The 23951-nt window shown below is 34.0% G+C and overlaps 1 protein-coding gene and 1 long non-coding RNA gene across 2 annotated transcripts; one reads left to right on the top strand and one right to left on the bottom strand.

The window, feature by feature from the left end:
* The first annotated feature begins 78 nt into the window (after positions 1-78).
* On the top strand, positions 79-2235 carry LOC128193747 (protein ALP1-like). Its single transcript, XM_052867837.1, has 6 exons — positions 79-663; positions 753-978; positions 1053-1117; positions 1236-1446; positions 1618-1976; positions 2062-2235. The coding sequence occupies exons 1-6, from the start codon at positions 79-81 to the stop codon at positions 2233-2235; spliced, it is 1620 nt and encodes a 539-aa protein (XP_052723797.1).
* A 205-nt stretch (positions 2236-2440) lies between these two features.
* Positions 2441-4607, bottom strand: LOC128193617 (uncharacterized). The gene is made up of 2 exons (XR_008244969.1): positions 4516-4607; positions 2441-2501 (listed from the first exon to the last, which is right to left on the bottom strand). It is a non-coding gene; the product is annotated as an uncharacterized LOC128193617 (long non-coding RNA).
* Positions 4608-23951: the final 19344 nt, after the last annotated feature.

Below are 23951 nucleotides of genomic sequence, written 5' to 3'. Positions count from 1 at the left end.
ATTCAATGATGTTGATGATTTTAGTTTTATGTATGTATAAAGTTGTTAATGACTATGTATTTTGTTAAGTAAATCTAGATGGAAGGAGAAATAGATTTATCATTTTTGAACCGTGAAGATTTAGATGATGATGTGGTTGGTGTAGACTTCAATATTATAGCAATGATACGACAGCAATTACAAATAACCACTTCATTGGCTGCACTAACAATGTTATGCATTGTTGCACACGCGTTGAGTATCTTGCATATGTACTCGACTGATTCGAGTAGTGTTAGCAATTACCTACCAGACAGAGACCGTCGTAGGGAGCAATTAATGTCATATCTTGTGCATACTAATCGGTGTTGCGACATTATTAGAATGGGTCCAGAGACATTTATTATTCTTTGTGAGAGAGTAAGATCAACTGGGTTGGTTACGGACGCGATTTGGTCTACAGTGGAGCAACAACTTGCTCAATTTCTTCATATAATTGGTCATAATGTTAAGAATCGAAGTGTGGCTTTTTTCTTTCATCGATCCGGTTCGACGGTTAGCAGACACTTTCACAATGTCTTAGGGGCTATCTTAAGTTTGGAATCTGAATTTCTAATTCAACCGTCTGGAAATGAGGTTCATCCATATGTATTCAGCAACAATCGATTTTACCCGTACTTTAAGGTACTTATTCCATCAGCTCTGTAGATGTTGTGATCAAACTATCCTAAGAATTTGTGAGTTTTATTATGAATAGTGATTTGTATGGTCAGGATTGTTTAGGGGCCATAGACGGAACTCATGTTCGTGTCAATGTGCCAAGATCTGATGCTCAGAGATTTCGAGGAAGAAAAGACTGGCCAACACAGAATGTGTTTGCGGCGTGTGATTTTGACATGAAATTCACATACGTTCTTGCTGGGTGGGAAGGCATTGCATCTGATTCAAGAATTTTAAAAAATGCTTTTCATCGAGATGATCCGTTAGCTATCCCCGAAGGTTAGTGTACACATTGCGATGTCCACGATGTTATTTACTAGTGACTAATTAGTTTTGTATGTGCAAAATTGTAGGAAAATACTACCTAGGTGATGCAGGATTCATGTTGAAAAGCACAGTGTTGACTCCATATAGAGGCGTAAGATATCACCTTAAAGAATTTACACGCAGAGGACCACAAAATGCACGGGAGTTGTTTAATCATCGACATTCATCGTTGAGAAATGTTATTGAAAAGAACTTTTGGTGTGTTGAAGAAACGATTCCCTATCATTGCAAGTGACACTGAACCACATTATGGACTGGAGACAATGACAGACATCATACTAGCTTGTTGTATCTTACACAACTTTCTTCGAGGCGTGGATAACGATGACTCACTACTTCATGAAGTTGATAACGAGTTGAATGAAAGGGAAGACCATAATGTGTCATCAACTCAAGTTAGAGAAGAGGACCATAGGATTGGTAGTAATATCAGGGATTCCATTGTCGATCATATGTGGCGAGATTATCAAAACTCGTAGTTATTGTACTTTATTGTGTTCTATGACTATTTAATGTTATGTGTATAAGAAGAACATTATATTAAGGATGACTTATTATTAACTTGTTATCACATATTTTTTAATGAAATAGGTATAAAAATGAACCCGGGTAAGGCAACCGCCATTCAGTCCTCTGCTCCTACTAGAGAGTTTATGAAGTGGACAGAAGACATGGACGCACGTCTTCTACACTCTATGATTGAGGAATCACGAATCGGTAATAGGATTGACGGAAGCTGGATATCCCAAGCATATAGTAACATAGTTGATCATCTTCATAGCGCTGGGTATGTCGCCATTACAAAAAATAATGTTAAAAATCGTCAGAAAGTCTTGAAAGATAAATGGCGTGAGGTACATTACTTGTTTTCTGGATTGAGTGGATTTGCGTGGAACCCGATTAGTATGACATTTCATGCTGAGGACGAAGTTTGGATGGACCTGATCCAAGTAATTAAAAATATACTATCATTTTTTGCATTACTTATTATCCATGTGATGACTCAGAATTTTGTTTGTTTTAATATTGAATCAGTCGAGGCCAGCTGCGGCAAAGTGGAGAGTTAATAGCATCAAACATTACGATTTGATGGTGGAGTTATGGGCAGCTGATCAAACAACAGAAGTTAACGAGCTCACTTCCCAAAAGCCCCAAAAGATTTTCGAAAACCATTGCTCTGATACCAAACAGTGTAACACCCTGATTTAGGCGTTACAATTTATTTTCCACAAAAAATACATATATAACTTTTCTTTAACAATTTTCAACACCAACAAAATATTAAGTGTTTTATTACAACACAAGTCTTCTAAAATAAAATTTCACACAGTTCATAAACTTCTGAAATTTAAAATTCCACACAGTTTGAAATTTCAAACATATTTATTTAGAAATTCCCCATGTTTCTTTTCCCCACAGATCTCTCATCTTCTAAGCAAGTCCAGAACCATCTGCTAATTCATCTGAAATAGTTTCTGCTCCCGTATAATATCACACATTATACGATCATTGCATTCACATACACAAACACAAACAATAGGGTGAGCTAACTGAAACAAGCATACAATCCATTCACAATCCGTTAATAATACATCCACAGTATTCAATACAGTTAAGCACACCCACTCAACATATTATCACAATATCATTGCTCAACAATTTTACTATTCCACTTATCAAAGTGTTACAACTTCACCTCATCCGACCTACTTACCAAAGTAGTACAAACCAAGTTATTCTCTCTACTTATCAAAGTAGCACCGCAAGACAATACTGTCTACTTATCAAAGCAGCACAACAAGACATTATTGTCTACTTACCAAAGCAGTATAGTATAATTAATTCGCCTACTTACCAAAGTAGCATAAAACAAGATATTCTGCCTACTTACCAAAGTAGCGCAGCAAGACAATACTGTCTACTTACCAAAGTAGCACAGTATAGTTAATCTGCCTACTTATCAAAGTAGCCCGCATTTATATCATTCTCTTTATCTCTTCATTCATCATCTCATCCTGCCTACTTATCAAAGTAGCGCAAATCACCCTGCTTACTTACCAAAGTAACGCAGACCCAACATCTACTCGCCTACTTACCAAAGTAGCGCAAACCAACATCATTTACATTATTTCAACAAATTATTCATAATCAACCACAACCCATCCAAAACTAATCATACTCAACAAGCATAAGAGAACCGGTGAACTTTTCTCAATTCCCTTCTGTCTACTTACCAATGTAGCACAAATTAACCAAATTACATTTTCCTAACATATCATTCATAACCAATCACATGCCATCTCAACCACTAATCCCAAACCAATCATGCTCAACAAGCACATAATAACCAATCAACATATCTCAGTTTCAATTATGCCTACTTACCAAAGTAGCACAAATTAACCAAATTACCTTTTTCAACATATTATTTATCGACAATCTGAACCAATAAAACTAATCAACAACATGTTTAGATCATATGGTAAGCTTTTCAGTCCAATCCAACGGTTAATGAGGCGGAAATCATCAATTTTGTATAAATGATCCAAAACATAAATTAAGCAGTATTGAGATCCCTGAGAAGTTACGAAATTAATATCTCTAAATCGGTACCTCCGATCTAAAATCCGAACGGTCGAAGTATGTCCCTATCTGTTAGGAACTTCATACTAAAGTTTCAGGTTAATCTAACGGTTAACTAAGTAGATATGAAGGTTTTACCGAGGTAACTCAGAGACAGAAATTTAAGTGATTCTCGGTTAAACTCAAAATGCGGAATGAATTCCTCTAAGCACAGACATCTAATCCCAAATCTGAACGGTCAAGATCACTTAATATGTCTTATGAACTACATACTAAAGTTTGGGCTCAATCTAACAGTAAATGGAATATATATGAAATTGTTACCATTATAACTTAAGAACAGAATTGCAGTGTTCATCAAATATTTCAAACTTTCGAAATTTCTTTCTCTAAACATAGACCTTCAATTACAAATCCGATCGGTCAAATTGTATTAATATGTCTTAGGGATCATATATCAAATTTTGAGGTTGATCCAACGGTCAAATAGGTAAAAATCTATATTTTTACCGAGACAACTTAGTAACAGAACTACAGGGGTAACTAATTTACTCAAACTTGCAGGATTTGTTTCTCCCAGTACAGACTTCTATTTTCAAATCCGAACGGTCAACGTTTAGTAATATGTCTTAGGATTCACATACTAAACGTTTAGCTAAATCCAACGGTGAAAACAATTAATAGAAATTTTTCACCACAGTAACTCGAAAATAAGAAATTATAATCATGAAACCCAAATTTTACACAAGTCAATAGATAACTACCATTACCAAATTTTAACACATTCATACTCATATTCATGATCATAACAAGAAAGGATTAGCTCCCCTTCATCAAAATCAAGCAATTGGAACCATATTTCTAACCACAAAATTTTAGAAATTAAGTTGAGTTAGCTCCCCTTACCTCTTCTCCTTGCAAGAAATTCCTCACTCTTGATACTTCTAGACCACCACCCTTGCTTGCTCTCCTTCTCAAATGTAAAAGTATTTTGTAACTTAAATCTTATTTCTCTTGCCCTCTCTTCCGCCCATATAGATGCTATATAAGGAGAAATAAATTCTCTTTGGCAGCTAGCTTAGCAATCGTTCCATAAGAAAATAATGGAAAATGAAGGGTCCCATGTAAGAAATTTCTGCACCCATGATTGAAAGTCTTGCACTCATGTTTCACGGAAAGCCAATTTCCATAATTCAAGTTTTGTCTTCTTCTTTTCACATTATTATTATTTTATTTTATTTATGACCCTCCTTGACCAAACATGGACCACACAATTTGCATTAAATTTAAATAACTAATACAAGACAATGAAGCTAAACAAAATGGTGGACAAAATACAAATAATAGTCTTTATCTTACATATGAATGCACACCATAATTAATTATTCAAAACCACAACATTCATAGAATTATTTTGACTTTTATATGGGTCTTACAGCCACCACATAAGCGGTGGAATAAATTATGTAAAATGATATCGGGCGGTGACTGTTAGGAATCTTCAGCTTAGACTTACTTCACTTATTATTAAATGAAATTCTGTATCAGTACTTTAGTTATCAATTATTATATTTGTATGGTCGATGTCATTTTGTAGTTCTGTTAATGGTTACGATGTATGACATTTGTTCTTATGTGTTCTTATGCATTGTTATTATTTCAATATGATATCTCTATCTTATTATGTACTTTCATCTTGTTTTAATGAAATGATTTGTTGAAGAAATTATCAGATGGCCTCATCATCAACAAAAAGGCTAAGAAAAAGCCGTAAGGGAAAAGAAACTCTCACTGAGGCAGAAGATGCACCCCTTGTAAGACCATCTGTAGAGGAGCAATTAGATCAGCGTCGTTTTTTCACACACAGTCATCAAATGGAAAACTATGCAGCTGATTTCTGTACAAGGACTATAGTTGCTCCCAAGATAATGAATTTTGATTCATTTACCGGTTCAGGGTTATTTTTCCAGCAACATCTTATATTTCAAGGGTTGAGCCAATTTCTTACATTACAGGACCCTACTATCCGGATTTAATCAAGGTATTTTATTCAAATCTGAAGATATCATCAAATGGATATATGCTCAGTGAGGTCAACAAGAGAAAAATTAGATTCAAACCTGCTGATTGGTTGACTGTAGCCAACTTGAAGTACGATGGTCAGAAATTGTGTTATTCAAATCTCCCACAAGACTTTCCATATGATCGCGACATGGCATTAGCTACTATGATCATACCAGATTTGCAGGGTGGTCAAGGTGTTTTAACAATTTTAGAAGAGCTGAGAGGAGGATCTGGGTTGGGCATCTTGTGAGGGTGAAGTTCTTGCACCAAGATCTGGGAGAGGAAGTGGAGAGTTGTTGAAGTTGCAAGGAGATCTTGAGCTACACGTCTGGGAGGAGTTAGATCACTAATTTTACAAAGGAAGTCTTCAAGAGGTAAGGGGAGTTTGATCTTTTTGTTTGATTGTTGAAATATATGTTTGCTGCAAATCTGGAATGAAAGGGGATGAAAAAAATGGGGTTTTCTGGGTTTTTGGAAAATCTGGTGCGATTCTGCAGATTTTTGCAGAACGCGCGTACGTCCAATTTTGGTGAGTCAAAATTGGACGTTCGTCCAATTTGCTCGACCGTGGTCGACCAAAAATATTCGAGCGTTCGGTTTGGTGTTCTAAGCTAACGAGCGTTCGCGTTCTTCCTTAGATAAAGTTAGAAACATATTACACGTTCGTTCAAACTGCATAGAATTAGTAATCTTAAACGGTCGTCCTTAGTCAAGTATTCTCAGCAATGTCGAGCGTCCGGTTTTGGTAGATTAATGATTCTGAGCGTTCGTTCTCAATTTGGTACTTTAGGCTTCAATCTTGAGTGTTCGTTCATAAACTGATATTATGAGGTTCAACCTTGAGCGTTCGGTCTTCAAGTGGTAGTCTTAAGTTTCAATCATGAGCGTTCGGTATTCTTAGGTTTGGATCTTACACGGTCAGTTTCGATGTATTAGTGATTGTAGCGTTCGGTTTGAATTAGGTAGTCTCTAATGGAGAAGTAGAGCGTTCGTCTTTCAGTTGGTATTCTCATCTTAAGCGTTAGGTAGTGAGTTTGTATTAGTAACTGTAACGTTCGGCATTAACTTAGTATAATAGGACTTGAATCTTGAACGTTCACTTTAACGAATTAGTGGTGGTAGCGTTCGACCTTCATCTGACATTCTTAGGTTCGAATCCTGAACGTTCGGTTTTGATGTATTAGTGTGCGTTCGGTCTTAAATTGATTTTAGTAAATTTAGATCTTGAGCGTTCGGTCTTGAGATCTGTTGGTGACTGTTAGCGTTCGATCTTGATCAGTTAGTCTCAGGCTTCAATCTGAAGCGTTCGGTCACACTATGTGTTAGAGAACGTTCTATCTTGATGATGTTTATTCTAAGTTAGTGATCGTTGTTAACGAACGTCCGGTCTCGATGATGTTTGTCGTCAGATAGTGCTCGACGTAGACAGCGTTCGGTCTTGATAAGGTTTGAACTTTGAACGTTCGTCCAAACAGTGTGCAATGTAATATGGTGTCCGATGGTTTAGCGTTCGGTCTAAGTACTCGATTATAGCGTTCGGCCGAATAGTGTTTGATCAAGTGAGATGTTCGGTTTTAGCATTCGGCCGAATGATGAAGATGCTCGGTTATAGCGTTCAGCTGAATAGTGTTTGATCAAGTGAGAAGTTCGACTGTAGCGTTCGGCCGAATTGTGGATGCTCGGTTTTAGCGTTCGGCCAAATGATGAAGATGCTCGGTTATAACGTTCAGCTAAATAGTGTTTGATCAAGTGAGACGTTCGGATGTAGCGTTCGGCCGAATTGTGGGTGCTCGGTTTTAGCGTTCGGCCTATTGACCTCCTAGCGTTCGTCCATATAGTATTCAACCAAATAGCGTTCGGTCAGTTAGCGTTCGACAGATAGCGATCGGTTAGATGGCGTTCGTCCAAATAGTGTTCATACAAATAGTACATGGTAAATAGGGTTCGGTTGCATGGTTATTTTACTCTTATTTTAATTGTGCAATGTATTTTGTATAGATATACTCTGAGGTAAATTTATGTGTACAAATGTTTGGTATATATACTGTGATGTGATTTATGTGAATGGATGAGATCTATTGGATTTACTGTGGTAATATGGTAGTTTCTGGTTATTCATGACTTGGGTTAAGGTTCAAAGTAACAATATTATTCATGGACGTAATTCCATGATCCTCAAGGAGAGGATACATGGTGGTGTTTTGGGGTTGTATAGAATGATTACATGGTAGCTCAGTTTTGGGGGTCATCCTGAAACTCCAATGGTCTTTCTTCTCATGTAGAGAGGATTGAACCATGTGGTGAGGAGTAGCAGGAGGTCCTAGTCTTGGGTGCTTCCATATGATCCAAGGTGAGTGATAACGGATTAACCTCGTGACTGTGGCCGGGCGGTAGTGCCCAAAGTTCCACCGGGCGGTAGTGCCCAAAGTTTCACTAGGCGGTAGTGCCCAAGTTCCATAAAGCCACCACGAGTGCAAGACCCACCATAGCTCGGTAATCATTCTAGTCCGGACGAGTCGGTCTATAAAGCATCGGGTATAAAGTAACAAGTCTTGCGAGGTTAGTTTACCATGTTTGGATGACTTTTGCATATCGTGTGAGTGGGTGAATTATGGTTTAATGAGTATGCTCTAATTGTTCTTTTATACGAATTTAAATATGATAACATGAATTAACTGTGCTATATGTATAACATCCTTTTTATATCTAGCTCACCCTTGCATTGTTTGTGTTGTGTGTTGTTTGGGTATGTTTCTTTGGCGATGATCATCCACTTGGATGGGAGCAGATGTTGTCGCGGAGATTCCCTTGGAGCAAGAGCTGGAGGTTACGGATGTTGCGGAGTAGTCTTCTTAGGAATTTCCTGATTGAACACTTGTAGTGTTTAATCCTTTCAACTGTTCAAGTTTAAATTTTCAGTTTCTTTTATTTCTAGATGACTGTAATTTCATATTTAATTATACGTCATACTCCAACTGTTCTCTATATTTGGATGTTAACGTCTTTATTATATAATATTGATTATTATATAATCGGGATGTTACAAATAACGTTACTAAAGCTATACATCCTAGTATTTTTACATCCTAAAGTGTTTAAAAGTAATGTTATATTTTTATTAGATCAGAATCTTATATAAACTAAATTTACATATCTTTTATTTGCAACATGACATCTAATCACTAGTACAATTAAAGACAATGGCACCGGTTGTTTTAGCTTATAGGCACCGGTTCTTGACCCGATGCGTATGTAGACGAGGTAAAAAGTCTACGATTTTATGCCTCGGTTACGAACCGAGACAAAAACGATACAGGATTACAACTCGGTTCAAGGAGAACCGAGGTAGTATGACAGGATTACAACTCGGTTCAAGGAGAACCGAGGTAGTATGGTCTTCTTGGTTTCCCCCGCCGACCACCATCCGACTTTCTCACGCTGCCAAGCACCATCCGACTTTCTCACGCTGTTTCCCCCGCCGACCACCATCCATCTTTCTCACACTGCCAAGGTTTCCCCCCGCCGACCACCACCATCTTTCTCACATCAGACCACCCAAAACACCGACCACCTTCGTCCTTCGCGAGAATCACCCCGCCACCCAATTTGAGAACCACCATCTTCTTCGTCCATCATAAAAAATTTACAGACCTGCAAAAAACACCTCACACCAGCAATCTCATCCTCCTCACGCAATGCCTTCATCAATCATCCAACCACCAAAACCCACCATCACCACCGTGAGCCAAATTGTGAGTTCCTTCATCTCCAAATTAGATGGAAACCTGCAGAAAAAATCCCCAAATTAGATGGAAACCCTAATCGCGAATTAGATGAAAAAATCCCCAAATTAGATGAAACCTGCAGAAAAAACCCTAATTGCATATACACAGAACAAACGTGAGAGAGGGACGAGCACGCGGCTGAGGAGCGAGCACGCGGCGGAGGGGCGAGCTTGCAGCAGAGGGGCGACGAGAAGCTGCGGGGGAGGCGGCACCGTGGATTTCTTGCGTTGAAGAAGAAAGCGTGAGAGAGGGGAGGGAGGCGCGAGAGTGATGGAGGGGAGAGTGAGGGGAGGGAGCGCGAGAGTGATGGAGGGGAGAGTGAGGGGAGGGAGCGCGAGAGTGATGGAGGGGAGAGTGAGGGGAGGGAGCGCCAGAGTGATGGAGGGGAGAGTGAGGGGAGGGAGCGCGAGAGTGATGGAGGGGAGAGTGAGGGGAGGGAGCGCGAGAGTGATGGAGGGGAGAGTGAGGGGAGGGAGCGCCAGAGTGATGGAGGGGAGAGTGAGGGAAGGGAGGCGCGAGGGGGAGGCGAGAACGAGAGTGAAAATATCTGTGGGTTATATGCCTCGGTCCTTCTTGGCCCGAGGCAGTAGAAGCTGATACGCCTCGGTTCTACTTATCAACCGGTGCAGTATACCTCTTTTACCTCGGGTTCCTCTTAACCGCGTCAGAAACTGTGTCAGAAATCACTCATTAGGCACCGGTTGCTTTTACAACCGAAGTGGTAACCCTTTTTGGCACCGGTCAAGTCTGAACCGAGGCCTATAAGGTCTCATTAATTACAAAAATGCCACCGTGTCTGAATAGACAGCGGTTGGGTGTAAACCGAGACCTATTGTGCGAGTTTAAAAGCCCATTTTGTACTAGTGAATATTTTATATTTGATTAATTTATTAATAACAATATTATAGATATGATTTTAGTTATCACCTATCTCCAAAAGTGTAAATTGAAATGTTAAAATAAATATTTCATCTCAAATAATATTAATTAAAGTAGTTACTAAGAAGACAAAATTCAGCACTGAGTGTATCACGCTTGAAGAATTATGGAAAAACATTAAACTGTTAGTTCATATCAAATGTTTGACGCAAAACAACCTTTGAAGAAATTATTTATAAATTAGAAAATATCACAAAATCTACTTTTAACTTATTCTTTATCCATTTAATTTAGCATTAGCTAAAAATTAAAAAAAAAAAATCATACCCATTATATTTTCAATTATTTTTATTTTTTCTTTATTTTCTATTGTATTTTCTGTTCAGTTTCAACAAATGTTTATCGTATTCCTAAGTTTTCAACATATGTTTATCGTATTCCTAAGTTAATAATATTAGTAATTTATTGTTTATCGTGATAGAATTAAACAAACACAATTTTCATTATGATTAATATCTGATGTAAAATTTATCAATACATTGAAACATACAAATATAAAATGAGACTAAGCGAGAATAAAATTCAGTAGTCTCTTTGATACATTCATAGCGTGTCAATTACAAAGTAAATGTATTCATCACTATATATATATATATATATATATATATATATATATATATATATATATATATATATATATATATATATATATATATAAATAAATAAAGGCATACAAATAAAAATTTTCATTCTATACGGAAACTTTCGCTGTATATCCGTTTGTTTATTCCGGCTCCAAGTTTCTCCATCTATTAAAAGAAAGTTAAACCATATATTATTAATTTTTTTTGCTAACAATAAAAAAAAATCCTGAAAAATGTCAAAATTTTATTTTATGATATAATTAAAAAAGTGTCAAAAATATATACCCAAAATTTCTTTAAATTTACATCATATAAGATATGATTGAAAGTACATCTGCTCAAGTTGATCTTTACCTACAGTTTACGAATCACAATATTTATCTATTTCATATCAAATTTCTCAATACACAGGAATAAAATTTGTCTGTACAATATTTAATTATTACTAATAAAGTTTATCGATAATTAAATACTATATAATAAATATTAACTTTTTTAATTATTTTTATAATATTTGAGTTATTTATACTGTTTAATATATATTATTTTAATGTTAATTGATAATACATTTTAAATTAATAAAATTTGGTTAAAAGAATTAAATTTTTATGTTTTAAAAATGAGAAACCAAATTAATTTAAAATTTAAAAAAATAATTTTGTATTTAAAATTAAGAAACCAAAAATTATATTTAACTTATTTTAACATATTATTTATGTGACTGTGCACAATGTTTCATACGTTTTAAGAAAGGTAGATCTGAAAGAACAATATAAGTTTTATATGCTAACCTGATGATTGTGTAATGTTTTTGTTGTGAAAGATAAAATCTTTTATTAGCAGCCGCCATTGATTTTTGATGTATGCATTTGTTGGATCTTTTCTTACCTGATAGCAAAATCACATAAGATTAAATAATAGAAAATATAATTTGTGAATAAGATTGTATAAATTTTGAAGTTCTAAATTCTAAGATAAATACACTATTTTACTTTCTTTTTTCTTTTAGTTAGATGCATATGTTAAAAGAAATGGTTAAAAATAAACATATGTTTACTACTAAATGAAAAAACAAAAGAAAATCAGTACATAAATAAGATGTAAAAATATATTCAAAATATAGAAGTACATAAATTAGATCGATACCAATAACATACTATGATATAATATATTAATATAAATTTAATTTATCAAAACTTATCGATACAACAGCGAAGGAAATGGAAAGACAGAAGGAAACGACCTAAGCGAAGCGGAGGAAATGATGAGGCATGAAACTTTAGGGTTTTACTTTAACTTTATATAGCCGAGACCTATCTCTTCACTTCTGTCTGTAATTCTAAAAGTTTTAAATAGAAAATTATTAATTTAGTCAAACAAACTTTTCACTAAATTGAATATTCATTCATAAAATAAGATATATGTAATGATAGAAAAGAAAGTATAATCAGTTTAACTAAAATATATAATATGATAACTTCAAGAGATTATTTATCATTATTAATAAATTAATTATCTAAATCTCTATGAAAATAATTTTAGTGTTTGTAAAACAATACCAAAACTATTTAAATAGCAATCAATTTTAGAGATAAAAAATAATTAATCACGATATAAACTAACATAAATATTAATTTATAAATTATAAATAATTTGTCTAAGTAATAGTCTTTGTTATAAATAAAAAATTATAATTAATAACTAATTATATCTTATCACAACATTAATTATCAAGCTTTTGAGTACAATTAGTATCTAAATTTTTCATTAATTATAAATTTTTATTTATTATAGTGACTATTTTAAAGACTATTAATTAATAGATTATAAATGAATATTTAAATTAATTAATTATTTTTTGTCTATAAAATTAATTACTATTTCAAAGTTTTTTATAATGAAATAAATAATTAGTTTAAAAAAAATATGTAATAAAATAAATTCTAATTATTTTTACTTAAAGTGATAAATATAAATATTATATATTTATTTATACTAAGGATAAATATGTAATATTTAATAATAATTCAAACAAAAAATATTAATAAATAAATGTATGACTTCTATAATAAAAATTCTTTGTCTAACATCCAAAAATATAGTATAAAGTTATATAATAGTCATCAATATTTTTAATAAGAACAAGAACAATCGACAAAGATAAGAACTATAAAGTTGTTACACTCATCCAAAATAACCATAAAGAAATTTTATATACACATTAACTAATCAAAACTATGTTAGGTAACTAACTAATGCTACTATATGTCAGTAGTTCCCCCATCTAGCGTCTGCTCCAAGAAACCTCATCACCCTCTGCTTACACCTACCGAATAATCATAACAAAAAAAGAAGCAAAGATACATACAAACACAATCACAAGAAAAAGGGTAAGCTAGATATTAAAACAATTCATATAATACACCAATATATTTCATACATCAAGCATCATACATACCTAAACCATCATATAATACAATGGATACTTCTACATCATCCTCAAAGTTAAAGCATAACTCAAAGTTATTAGACAACAAAGAAAGAAAGAATCAAAACAGGTTCTAAACTGGTAGCTCAGTGCAGAAGCTCATTATGCCAAAACGGAAACAATGAGTTCTGCTCGCTCAGCGACTACACTTGCTCAACTACAAGTATTTTGCTCGTTCGGTAGAATACTTTGATTAAATACAATAAATCAAATAAATACACACAAATAGTTGACACTAGACTCAATTATTCAAATATAAATATTGATGTGAAATCTCGGGGGTCTTGCACTTGTGGTGGCCTCTACTTTTTTAGGAATCATTGTCAGTTAGTTTTACTCTACCATACAAAAGGTTAGTCCATTATTATCTTTGGTCAAGGTAAAACCCCCTAGACTAATAAGAGAAAAAAATACAAAACTCATCATCATCATATATCATACATAATCATATAGATAATTTTGTTTCCATTGCATATTATAAAACAATTCATACTTCACAATAAGTATTATAAGTCAATCATTCAAACAATCACATACATTGAACATACCTGAAGAAGTATACAACAACTTAGTTGAAAATTCTGGTATTTTTGCCCAGTCACTAGGTCTGCTCGCTCAACTAAAAGTGTTTGCCAGCCCCCTCGCTCAACCACCATGACTCCATCTACAAATACAAAAACAATGAGTTTTTCTCGCTCAGCTAAAAGTGTTATACTCGCTTAGTGGATACATTTGCTCAGTGAGACAACATAATTTTACAACACAAAAACTGCAAAATTTGCACCCTTCAACCACCCATGACCTATCCTATGCATATTTTCCAACTTCTAACACTTCTAGATTAATTCTAAACTAAAATGGACTTAACCAAAAGTATATAAACCCAACTAAACTCGTTTTAAATTGTTCTACCACAAGATTCTAATCCAAAAATAACAAAAACCTCACTTTAGATACTAAACTTAAATTCCACAAGTTCTAACTCATATTTGAGCAACTTAGGGGTATGAACAAGTCACAAAAGACTCAAAGACAAACCCCAACTACTCCAAATTGTCTCAAAACATTTACATAAAAAATTCACTACTCAAGACCCTCAATTTGCGCCTAAAAACCATCCAAAAACATCACCAATTGTATACTATACATTTCTAAACCATTTTTTCTGCTAAATCACAACACAATTAAGTTTCAATTCATTATACCATAGAGACTAAAACATTATTTTTCCACTTAGACTAGTTTGTCTAAAACTCACTTATTATAACCTTCATTTTTAGACCAAGATGACCTACAACCAAGACTAACCTTTCCTTCTCACTAATTCCAATTCAATTAACATAACTAACTTCATAAACACAAAATTCAACACATCCGAACCAATTGATCCATAGTTTATTATTATCATTTATAAAATACATTTCTAGCCATAATCATAGTTTAATATTATTATTATTTATAGATATTAAAATAGGCCCAAACCAAGAAAGGCTGAGGCCCAATGTTCTCTGGCCTTCAAACTGAAAACATCAGCTTCTCCTAGAAGCTTCCTTTGGTCAGAAGGCATAATGAGTCTGAGAATGGATGTGCACGAGAGGAAAGAAAGAGTGAAGACTTCTCTGGTGCAATACACAAGCGGGGTGACAATGAAGCTTGTTCCAATGGCTGTCCGGTGGGAGAGAAGGAAAAGATTAAAGAAGTAGAGAAGAAAAGCTTGTAATTGGAGGTAAGTAAAAGCGTTTATTGTATTCTAAATATATGTGTTGTTTTTCTTCTACATCAATAAAGTGCTGGAATCCCTATTTATATAGGGTTCCAGTGAAACAGAAAAGAGGGTTAGTTACAACCCATAACAGAAACATAAAAGCCTAAAGCTAAAAACCCTAAAACATTTAATGTTGCTCTTAGGAGCAATAACTACGAAACAGAAGCATTAATAGCCTCCCTTCAAGCTGGATGGTGAATATTCACTAATCCAAGCTTGGGGATGATGGATTTGAAGTGAGTGCGGTGAGGAAACTTGGTGAAAACATCGGCAAGTTGTTCCTCCGATCTAATGGGAAGAAGTCGTAGAAATTTGGCTTGAACTTTTTCACGTACTACGTGACAATCCAACTCGATATGCTTGGTCCGCTCGTGAAAGCTTTGATTGTGAGCAATATGCCTTGCATAATCGTTGTCACAGTAGAGAACGGCAGTAGCAGTGGGTTGAATTTGGAGATCTTCAAGAAGGTAGTGAAGCCATTGCATTTCACAAACAGTGGCAGCCAGGGCACGATACTCTGCTTCAGTAGAGGACCTTGAAACAGTGCTCTGTTTCTTCGACCTCCATGAAATTAGAGAGGTTCCTAAGAAAATGCAATAACCAGTAGTGGATCTCCTCGTGTTAGGACAAGTGGCCCAGTCTGAGTCACTGAATCCTTTGATCTGTATGTCAGAATCAACAGCAAAGAAAAGTCCTTCAGAAGGGCTGGACTTGACATATCTAATGATATGTTGTAAGGCTTGATAATGGTAGTTAGTGGGCTCCTGCATAAACTGGCTTAAAAGATTAACAGTGAAACATAAATCAGGTCTAGTATTAGTGAGATAAAAAAGTTTCCCTATTAGTCTACGATAAACGCTGGGGTCATCCATATAATTCTCTGTCTTGTATAAGGAATTGGTGCTACTAAGAAAAGGTGTAGTGCATGGTTTGCTTCCAAGCATTCCTGTTTCTTTAAGGATATCAAGAGCATACTTTCTTTGACAAAGATGTATCCCTTTCTTAGATCTAGCAACCTCAAAACCCAGAAAATATTTAAGTTCCCCAAGGTCTTTTATTTGAAACTGTTGATGTAAGAGAGCCTTTATGTTAGTTATTTCATTCATGGAATTTCCTGCTAAAACAATATCATCAACATACACAAGTAAGACTGTGAAATCAGTGGGGGTTTTCTTTATAAACAGGGAGTGATCAGATTTGGACTGAGTATAATTTGCAGAAATAAGAAAAGTGGAGAGTTTGTCAAACCATTGTCTGCTGGCCTGTTTCAGTCCATACAATGATTTTGTGAGTTTACAGACTTGTCCCTGTGTGTTAGTATTTAAACCAGGTGGAGGATCCATGTAGACATCTTCATTTAGGTCCCCATGCAAGAAAGCATTATCTACATCCAGTTGATGTAGAAACCAATTCTTTGTGGCAGCGAGAGCGAGCAACAGTCTAACAGAAGTGAGTTTAGCAACCGGAGAGAAAGTATCCAAAAAGTCTATCCCTTCCTGTTGGGTATAGCCCTTGGCAACAAGACGAGCTTTATACCTTTCCACACTCCCATCAGCTTTGTGTTTTATTTTGTAGACCCACCTACATCCAATGGATTTCTTTCCAAGAGGAAGTTGGGTTAAAAACCAAGTGCCATTATCTTGCAACGCCTTAATTTCCTTTTGCATAGCTTCAACCCATTCAGGGCTGCTTCTGGCCTCATGATAAGAATTAGGCTCTTTGCTAGTAGTTATGGCAAGAGTGTATCTCAAATGTCTATCAGATAGGGACTTATAAGATAAAACATCAGTGATAGGATAAGGAGTTTTCATACCGCTTTTGATGCACAAAGAAGTAGATGAGGATTGATCAGCTTGGTGTATGTAGTCTTTTAGATATTCAGGTGTTCTCTTGACTCTGTTGGACTTCCTTTGATTGTTTCTTTGCTCTTCAGTGATATTGGTGTTGTCGGCACTGATATCATTGTTATCAGCAGGTCTTTGGTCTCCGCTTCTGTCCTCAACCAAAACCTCTTCATAGCTGCAGGGTAAACTATCAAGAAAAGATGTATTGCCTTCACTGTTACTGGAGTCATCCCTATTTCCTTGCTCATTCTTGTAAGGAAAGATGTCTTCATAAAAAATGACATTTCTGCTAATAGAGATTTCCCTGGTGTTGATGTCAAGGACAATGTAACCTTTTACACCATACTTATATCCCAAAAATATACATTTTTTAGCTCTAGAGTCTAATTTATTTATGTTACTTTCTAAAGTAGAAGCAAAACACAAGCAGCCAAAAACTTTTAAGTCAAGATAAGTGGGAGGATCATTATATAGAACATCATAAGGGGTTTTATTATTGATAACAGGGGAAGGCAGTCTATTAATCAGGTATATAGCATGGGATAGAGCATAAGACCAGTAAGCATAAGGAACACTAGATTGAAAAATAAGACTACGGGTGACATTTAATATGTGTTGATGTTTGCGCTCTACAACAGAATTTTGTTGTGGAGTTTCAACACAGCTAGTTTGATGTTCAATTCCATAGGAACTGTACATGTTGAAGCAATTGAACTCAGGACCGTTATCAGTCCTAATGATTTTAACAGTTTTATTGAACTGAGTTTTAATTTTCATGACAAAGGACTGTAGAAGCTCTCTAGTTTGACCCTTATTGTGCATAAGAAAAGCCTAGGTGTGTCTACTGCAATCATCAACAATAGTAAGGAAGTATTTATGCCCATGTATAGACGGAATAAAGATAGGACCCCATATGTCACAATGTATAATGTCAAAACAGTTTTCTGATAAAGAATTGGATTTAGGAAAAGGTAATCTATGTTGCTTTGCATAATGGCAGATGTCACAAACACTGTCAGAAACAGTTTGAATATAAGGGAAAGTCTTGCACATTCTCTCAACAATTTTATGTCCAGGATGGCCCAGCCTATAATGCCATAGATTTATATTTACATGCTCATAAGAAAAGAAAAAATTAGGTGCCAGATTTCTTCCAACAGCCTGTAGGTAGTAAAGCCCTCTATACACCTTAGCACATCCAATCATCTTCAATGTAGAGCTGTCCTGGATTTGACACATCTTAGAGGAAAAAGTTAGTGTGCAGTCTATATCTCTAGTTAGACTTTGTACAGATATAAGGTTGAAACTAAAATCTGGTATGTATAAAACATTGAAAATTGTGAAATTTTCTGAAAATTGTACAGTTCCTGCATAGTGGGCTGTAACAGTGGAGTTATTAGGCAATTTAATAGATATGGGTTTGATTTTACTGAATGTCATGAACAAATTTTTGTCATGGGTCACATGATCTATGGCCCCTGTGTCTATAATCCATGAGGACATACCTTGTCTGTCCTCTGTAGTGTTTTTGTGCATTTGACTGACAGTGTGAGAAGGGCTGTCACTCTTCTCGAGCATCTGCAGTATTTTCTGCATTTGTTCTGGTGTGAAGCTTTGAGCAACGTTAGTGTTATTTTGCTGGTTGGTCTGTGATCTTTCAGCAGAAGTAGTGCAGGCACTCACAGACCCCAATTCACTCTGTCCCATACTGTTTTGGTTGTTGCTGTCATTTTTCTTGTACCATGGTGGGTATCCATGTTTAGAGTAGCATTCATCTACTGTGTGATTCATTTTATGGCAGTGGGAACATTGCTTCCCATAGTTAGGATTTCTTCCTTTCCCTCTTCCTTGTCCACGAGGTGTGAATCCACGTCCCTGACTCTTCCAACCTTGATCATTCTTCCAATGATTCTGTTTTTCAGTGCTGTTCGCCAGAATTTTGATTTCATTTTGGTTGGTGAGTCCAGAGCCATGTTTCTCCTGTCTTTCCTGTTGCATTATGAGAGAAAAAGCACGGTTAATGTTGGGTAAAGGTTCCATTAGCAGAATCTGTGTTCTTATAGTACTGTAGTGCTCGTTCAGGCCCTTTAGGAAGCATATAACATGTTCCATTTCCCTGTACTTATAAGAGACTTTAGAAAGATCACAGCTGCAAGGAATCTTGCAGCTACACCGTGGGATGGGTCTAAGAAATTCCAATTCCTCCCATAGGACCTTCAAGTCAGTGAAATACTGACTTACGCTCCTTTCTCCTTGCTTAATGGAATGAATTTCTTGGAGCAAGTCAGAGAATTTAAAATAGTCTCCTTTGGAAAATCTTTCCTTTAGTTCTTCCCATAATTCTTGAGCATCTTCTACATATATGACACTTTCTGCAATCTGGGGTGAAAGAGTCTTGATAATCCAAGACAGCACCATCACGTTGCTTCTTTCCCAAGAATCATAAATGGGATCTTCTCTTTGGGGTTTCTTGATCCCTCCATCTATGAATTTTAACTTGTTCTTGGAGAGAAGAGCTCTTCTCATATTTCTACTCCAAGAAGTGTAATTGGATTCATCAAGAATCTGAGAAATAAGAGAAATGCCTGGGTTTTCTCCTGGGTGGAGATAAAATGGACTTGAAGGATTGTTGGACTGATATATGCTTTCCATGATAACAAGAACAGAAGCACTAACAAAGTAATAAAGGGTAGATGCAGCGGAAACAGAGGCAGAACAGGCACAGGACCTGCTCTGGTACCATATTAAAATAGGCCCAAACCAAGAAAGGCTGAGGCCCAATGTTCTCTGGCCTTCAAACTGAAAACATCAGCTTCTCCTAGAAGCTTCCTTTGGTCAGAAGGCATAATGAGTCTGAGAATGGATGTGCACGAGACGAAAGAAAGAGTGAAGACTTCTCTGGTGCAATACACAAGCGGGGTGACAATGAAGCTTGTTCCAATGGCTGTCCGGTGGGAGAGAAGGAAAAGATTAAAGAAGTAGAGAAGAAAAGCTTGTAATTGGAGGTAAGTAAAAGCGTTTATTGTATTCTGAATATATGTGTTGTTTTTCTTCTACATCAACAAAGTGCTGGAATCCCTATTTATATAGGGTTCCAGTGAAACAGAAAAGAGGGTTAGTTACAACCCATAACAGAAACATAAAAGCCTAAAGCTAAAAACCCTAAAACATTTAATGTTGCTCTTAGGAGCAATAACTACGAAACAGAAGCATTAATAATCATAGTTTCAATTTGCGCCTAAAAACCCTCAATTTGCGCCTAAAAACCATCCAAAAACATCACCAATTTGATACTATACATTTCTAAACCATTTTTTCTGCTAAATCACAACACAATTAAGTTTCAATTCATTATACCATAGAGACTAAAACATTATTTTTCCACTTAGACTAGTTTGTCTAAAACTCACTTATTATAACCTTCATTTTTAGACCAAGATGACCTACAACCAAGACTAACCTTTCCTTCTCACTAATTCCAATTCAATTAACATAACTAACTTCATAAACACAAAATTCAACACATCCGAACCAATTGATCCATAGTTTATTATTATCATTTATAAAATACATTTCTAGCCATAATCATAGTTTAATATTATTATTATTTATAGATTACCATTTTTTCAATAATAATAGTCAATTATTATTTATAGGTTCAATATTCTCCCAAAACTGTAGTCTATTTAATAGATTCTATCGTCACTTATAGATAATAACCACAATATATTATCACTTACTGATTAGTGTTTTCCAAATAACAGTGGGACTACTACTTTTTTGGATTTCTTTTTAATTTTGTTTTGTTTTAATTTCTCTGTTCTATTTTCACTTATAGACAATGAATAACCATAATATATTATTATATTCTACAAAATTGTAAGTTGGCATAGAACACCTTTTCATATTGATAAAAAATTTAAACAATTCTATTTTAATTCTTTTTTCTCAATGTTATCAGTATTTTTTTTTAAAACAACTAACAGTTTTTATTTCTTTTCACATAGTTAAAAGAATGTCATTCCGTTAAATATATAAACACTTTTGTATTTGCTGGTAAAAGAATAATTGAACAAACGTTGAATAAGATACTGGTCGAAGATTCACATGTAGCTTAATATTTATTCCGGGTTTATTTAATTCAATCGTTTCGCGTAATATTTTTAAAAGGAGCTGTAAGTGAGTTATTTTAGTTTCACAATTTCTTTTTTTTACTAAAAATGAAAGAAATTATGAAATGAAAATAAAAAATCAAAACATACATTATCAAAATAATAAAATAAAAAAAATACTAAGAATAAGAAAAAGGTATATTATGATATAGAAACCTTAATTTATATTAATATATTATGTCATTAGGTTATCGGTATCATTTTGAAACTCACTTTGATATTAATTGAATCTAAATATGTAATTAATGGATTGTGTTTGTAGTATTTGAAATTCTATTGTGAAAGGATGAAAATCTGTTATAACTAATATAAAAGTTAAAAGTTTTATCATTTCATAATATATTCTATAAAATTTTGAGTACAAAGTCATTAGTCACATGTTATATGTAATTATAGGATTTTATAAATAAAAATATTTCAACCGATACCATAAATGAATGAAATATCAAGAAAAATTATTAAATTGTTTCAGATGATTATCAATCTTCACTACTGCATATACAAATTTATATTATATCTAAAATCAAATAATTATACTGTTAATAAAGTGAATATTCGATCCTTTATAATAAAGACAATACATAATATAGAAAAACTCATCATGTTAGCATCCAAGTTTAATGCAGCGTAATAATCTAAGTAAGAAAATATATATAAACATTGCTTTTATAATAAATATTAAACAAAGTCATTATACAAATATCACTTTAAAAAGATAAGTGTATTTGTCATAATAATATTAATAAATTATTCAACCAATTAAAACTTAATTATAAAATAAACATTTCATTATCTGTTACAGTAACTTGGATGCTAATTTAATAAGGTAATGAGATTTTGTATAATATGTAATGTTTTTGCAGTGAAAGATCAAATGTACATTTCATTAACGTCATAATATCAGATAAAAAAAAACTTCATATACATTTGATGTATGTCAAATTTGGCATTATCTTATTTATTTATCTGGAAAAAGAAAGTAAAATAGTTCGTTTGAGAGTGCAATTATTACATTAAGTTTTTATGTGTAGGTAATTAAGTTATATGCATGTGTTAATTAATTTGAGAGTGTAATTTGTTCTTATTTTATTTTATGTTTTGTTGTTCTTGCAATCTATTTTTTACTATTACTTGCATTAATGAGATTTGATAATCAATTTAATACTTTTTATATTAATATTATGAACTTTGTTATATCATTATTCATATAGTTGCACTTTTTAGAACTCCTTATTAATTGAATTTATTCAATAATTAATTCGATCCATTTACCTAACTAATGAATTGTATTTGTAATTTTGAAAATCCTATATGAAAGGATGAAAATCTATTATTACTAACTTAATGCTTAAAAGTTCATCCTTTGATAGTATATTTTATAAGATTAGAAGCAAAACCCACTGGTCACATGTTTGGATTCAAATTATTGTAAACAACATAACATATTGCATCAATAAACATAATAGATGTAGGCATGAATAGAATAGGTTTCCATAATAACAAAATAATTCACTAATATAAATAAAATTTTTTAAAACCGTCTCATTACTTAAAACACAAATAATCTCTCTAAAACTATTTCTCTTAGTTTTCTCTCTCTTCATTCTAAGAAATCTCACTACTCAGTCATATGTTTGACGATCAAGAAGTTTCTATGTGATAACAGTTGAGTGATCCCCATTTCTAACCGATTAGTTATTGGTTTAGAGCAAGTAAGTTTCTACCTCTTTTTCCTTTTTGTTCTCTGTTTATGATCATGCTTCTGTGTCATTTATAATCTATTCTTGGTTCTTTGTCAATCTGTGGTCCTAAGGACTAACTCCAACCACAATTTGGTGATTTGTAGGTGTTTCTAGAAATCTTTGAGTCATAAGCAAGAATTTCAGCATTTTTTAGAGTTCAATAGCTTTGGTGAAAGGTAAGGGAAGCTAATGTTTTATCATAGCTAAATTATGATGTATGAATTGCTAATTAATGGTGTGTATAACTAATGTATTTTGTTGGTTGTGTTAAAGATGATTGTTATTAAGTATTGAGTGTTTGAAATGATGGAAATTGGTTGAATGATGTAATGTATCTTACTGTTTTCGTTTGGAATTGATTAATTTCATGAATGCTTGTGTTGAAATGCTTAATGATATCAATTTAGTTAGGAAGTTGAGAAGAATTTACTTGGAGAAAGTTATAAGTCATTTTTTGTAGGCAAAATGTAGGTTTGATAGGTGAATATTAGAATTACTGGTCTAAGGTGAGAATTGGTGGTTTAGATATGTTATTTTGATCATTTGAAACTTGTTAGACTTTTTAGTTGAGTAAAAATATGATGTTGAGTTGATAAATCTGCAAACAAGTTGTGTTCTAGTTGTTTTTTGGTCAATTTTAGAAGTTTTGAGTAGTGAACTTTCAAAGTAAGTGAATTGAGGTCAAGTGGAGTGTTTGGGGTTTGTTAGTGGGTTATTTGAGACTTGGTCAGACTCCTGAGTGTCTAAGTTATGGGATAAAAGTAGTAGATTTGAGTTATGGTCTATAAGTTAAAATTTTAATTGGCTTAAGTTAGAATTTCATTACAAAATTAGTTTAGTTTAGTTTTAGTTGAATTATACATGCTTGGATGGGTCTAATTAGGTCTAAAATATCAAATGGAAGTTATAGATGTTAGTAGAAGTGTGTAAGTTAGATAAGTGTAATTGAGCGGTGTAAA

This window comes from Vigna angularis, chromosome 8 (assembly GCF_016808095.1).
Source record: "Vigna angularis cultivar LongXiaoDou No.4 chromosome 8, ASM1680809v1, whole genome shotgun sequence".
NCBI lineage: Eukaryota > Viridiplantae > Streptophyta > Magnoliopsida > Fabales > Fabaceae > Vigna > Vigna angularis.
The sequence above is the reverse complement of the archived record's forward strand: the minus strand, read 5'-3'. Positions and strand labels throughout refer to the sequence as shown.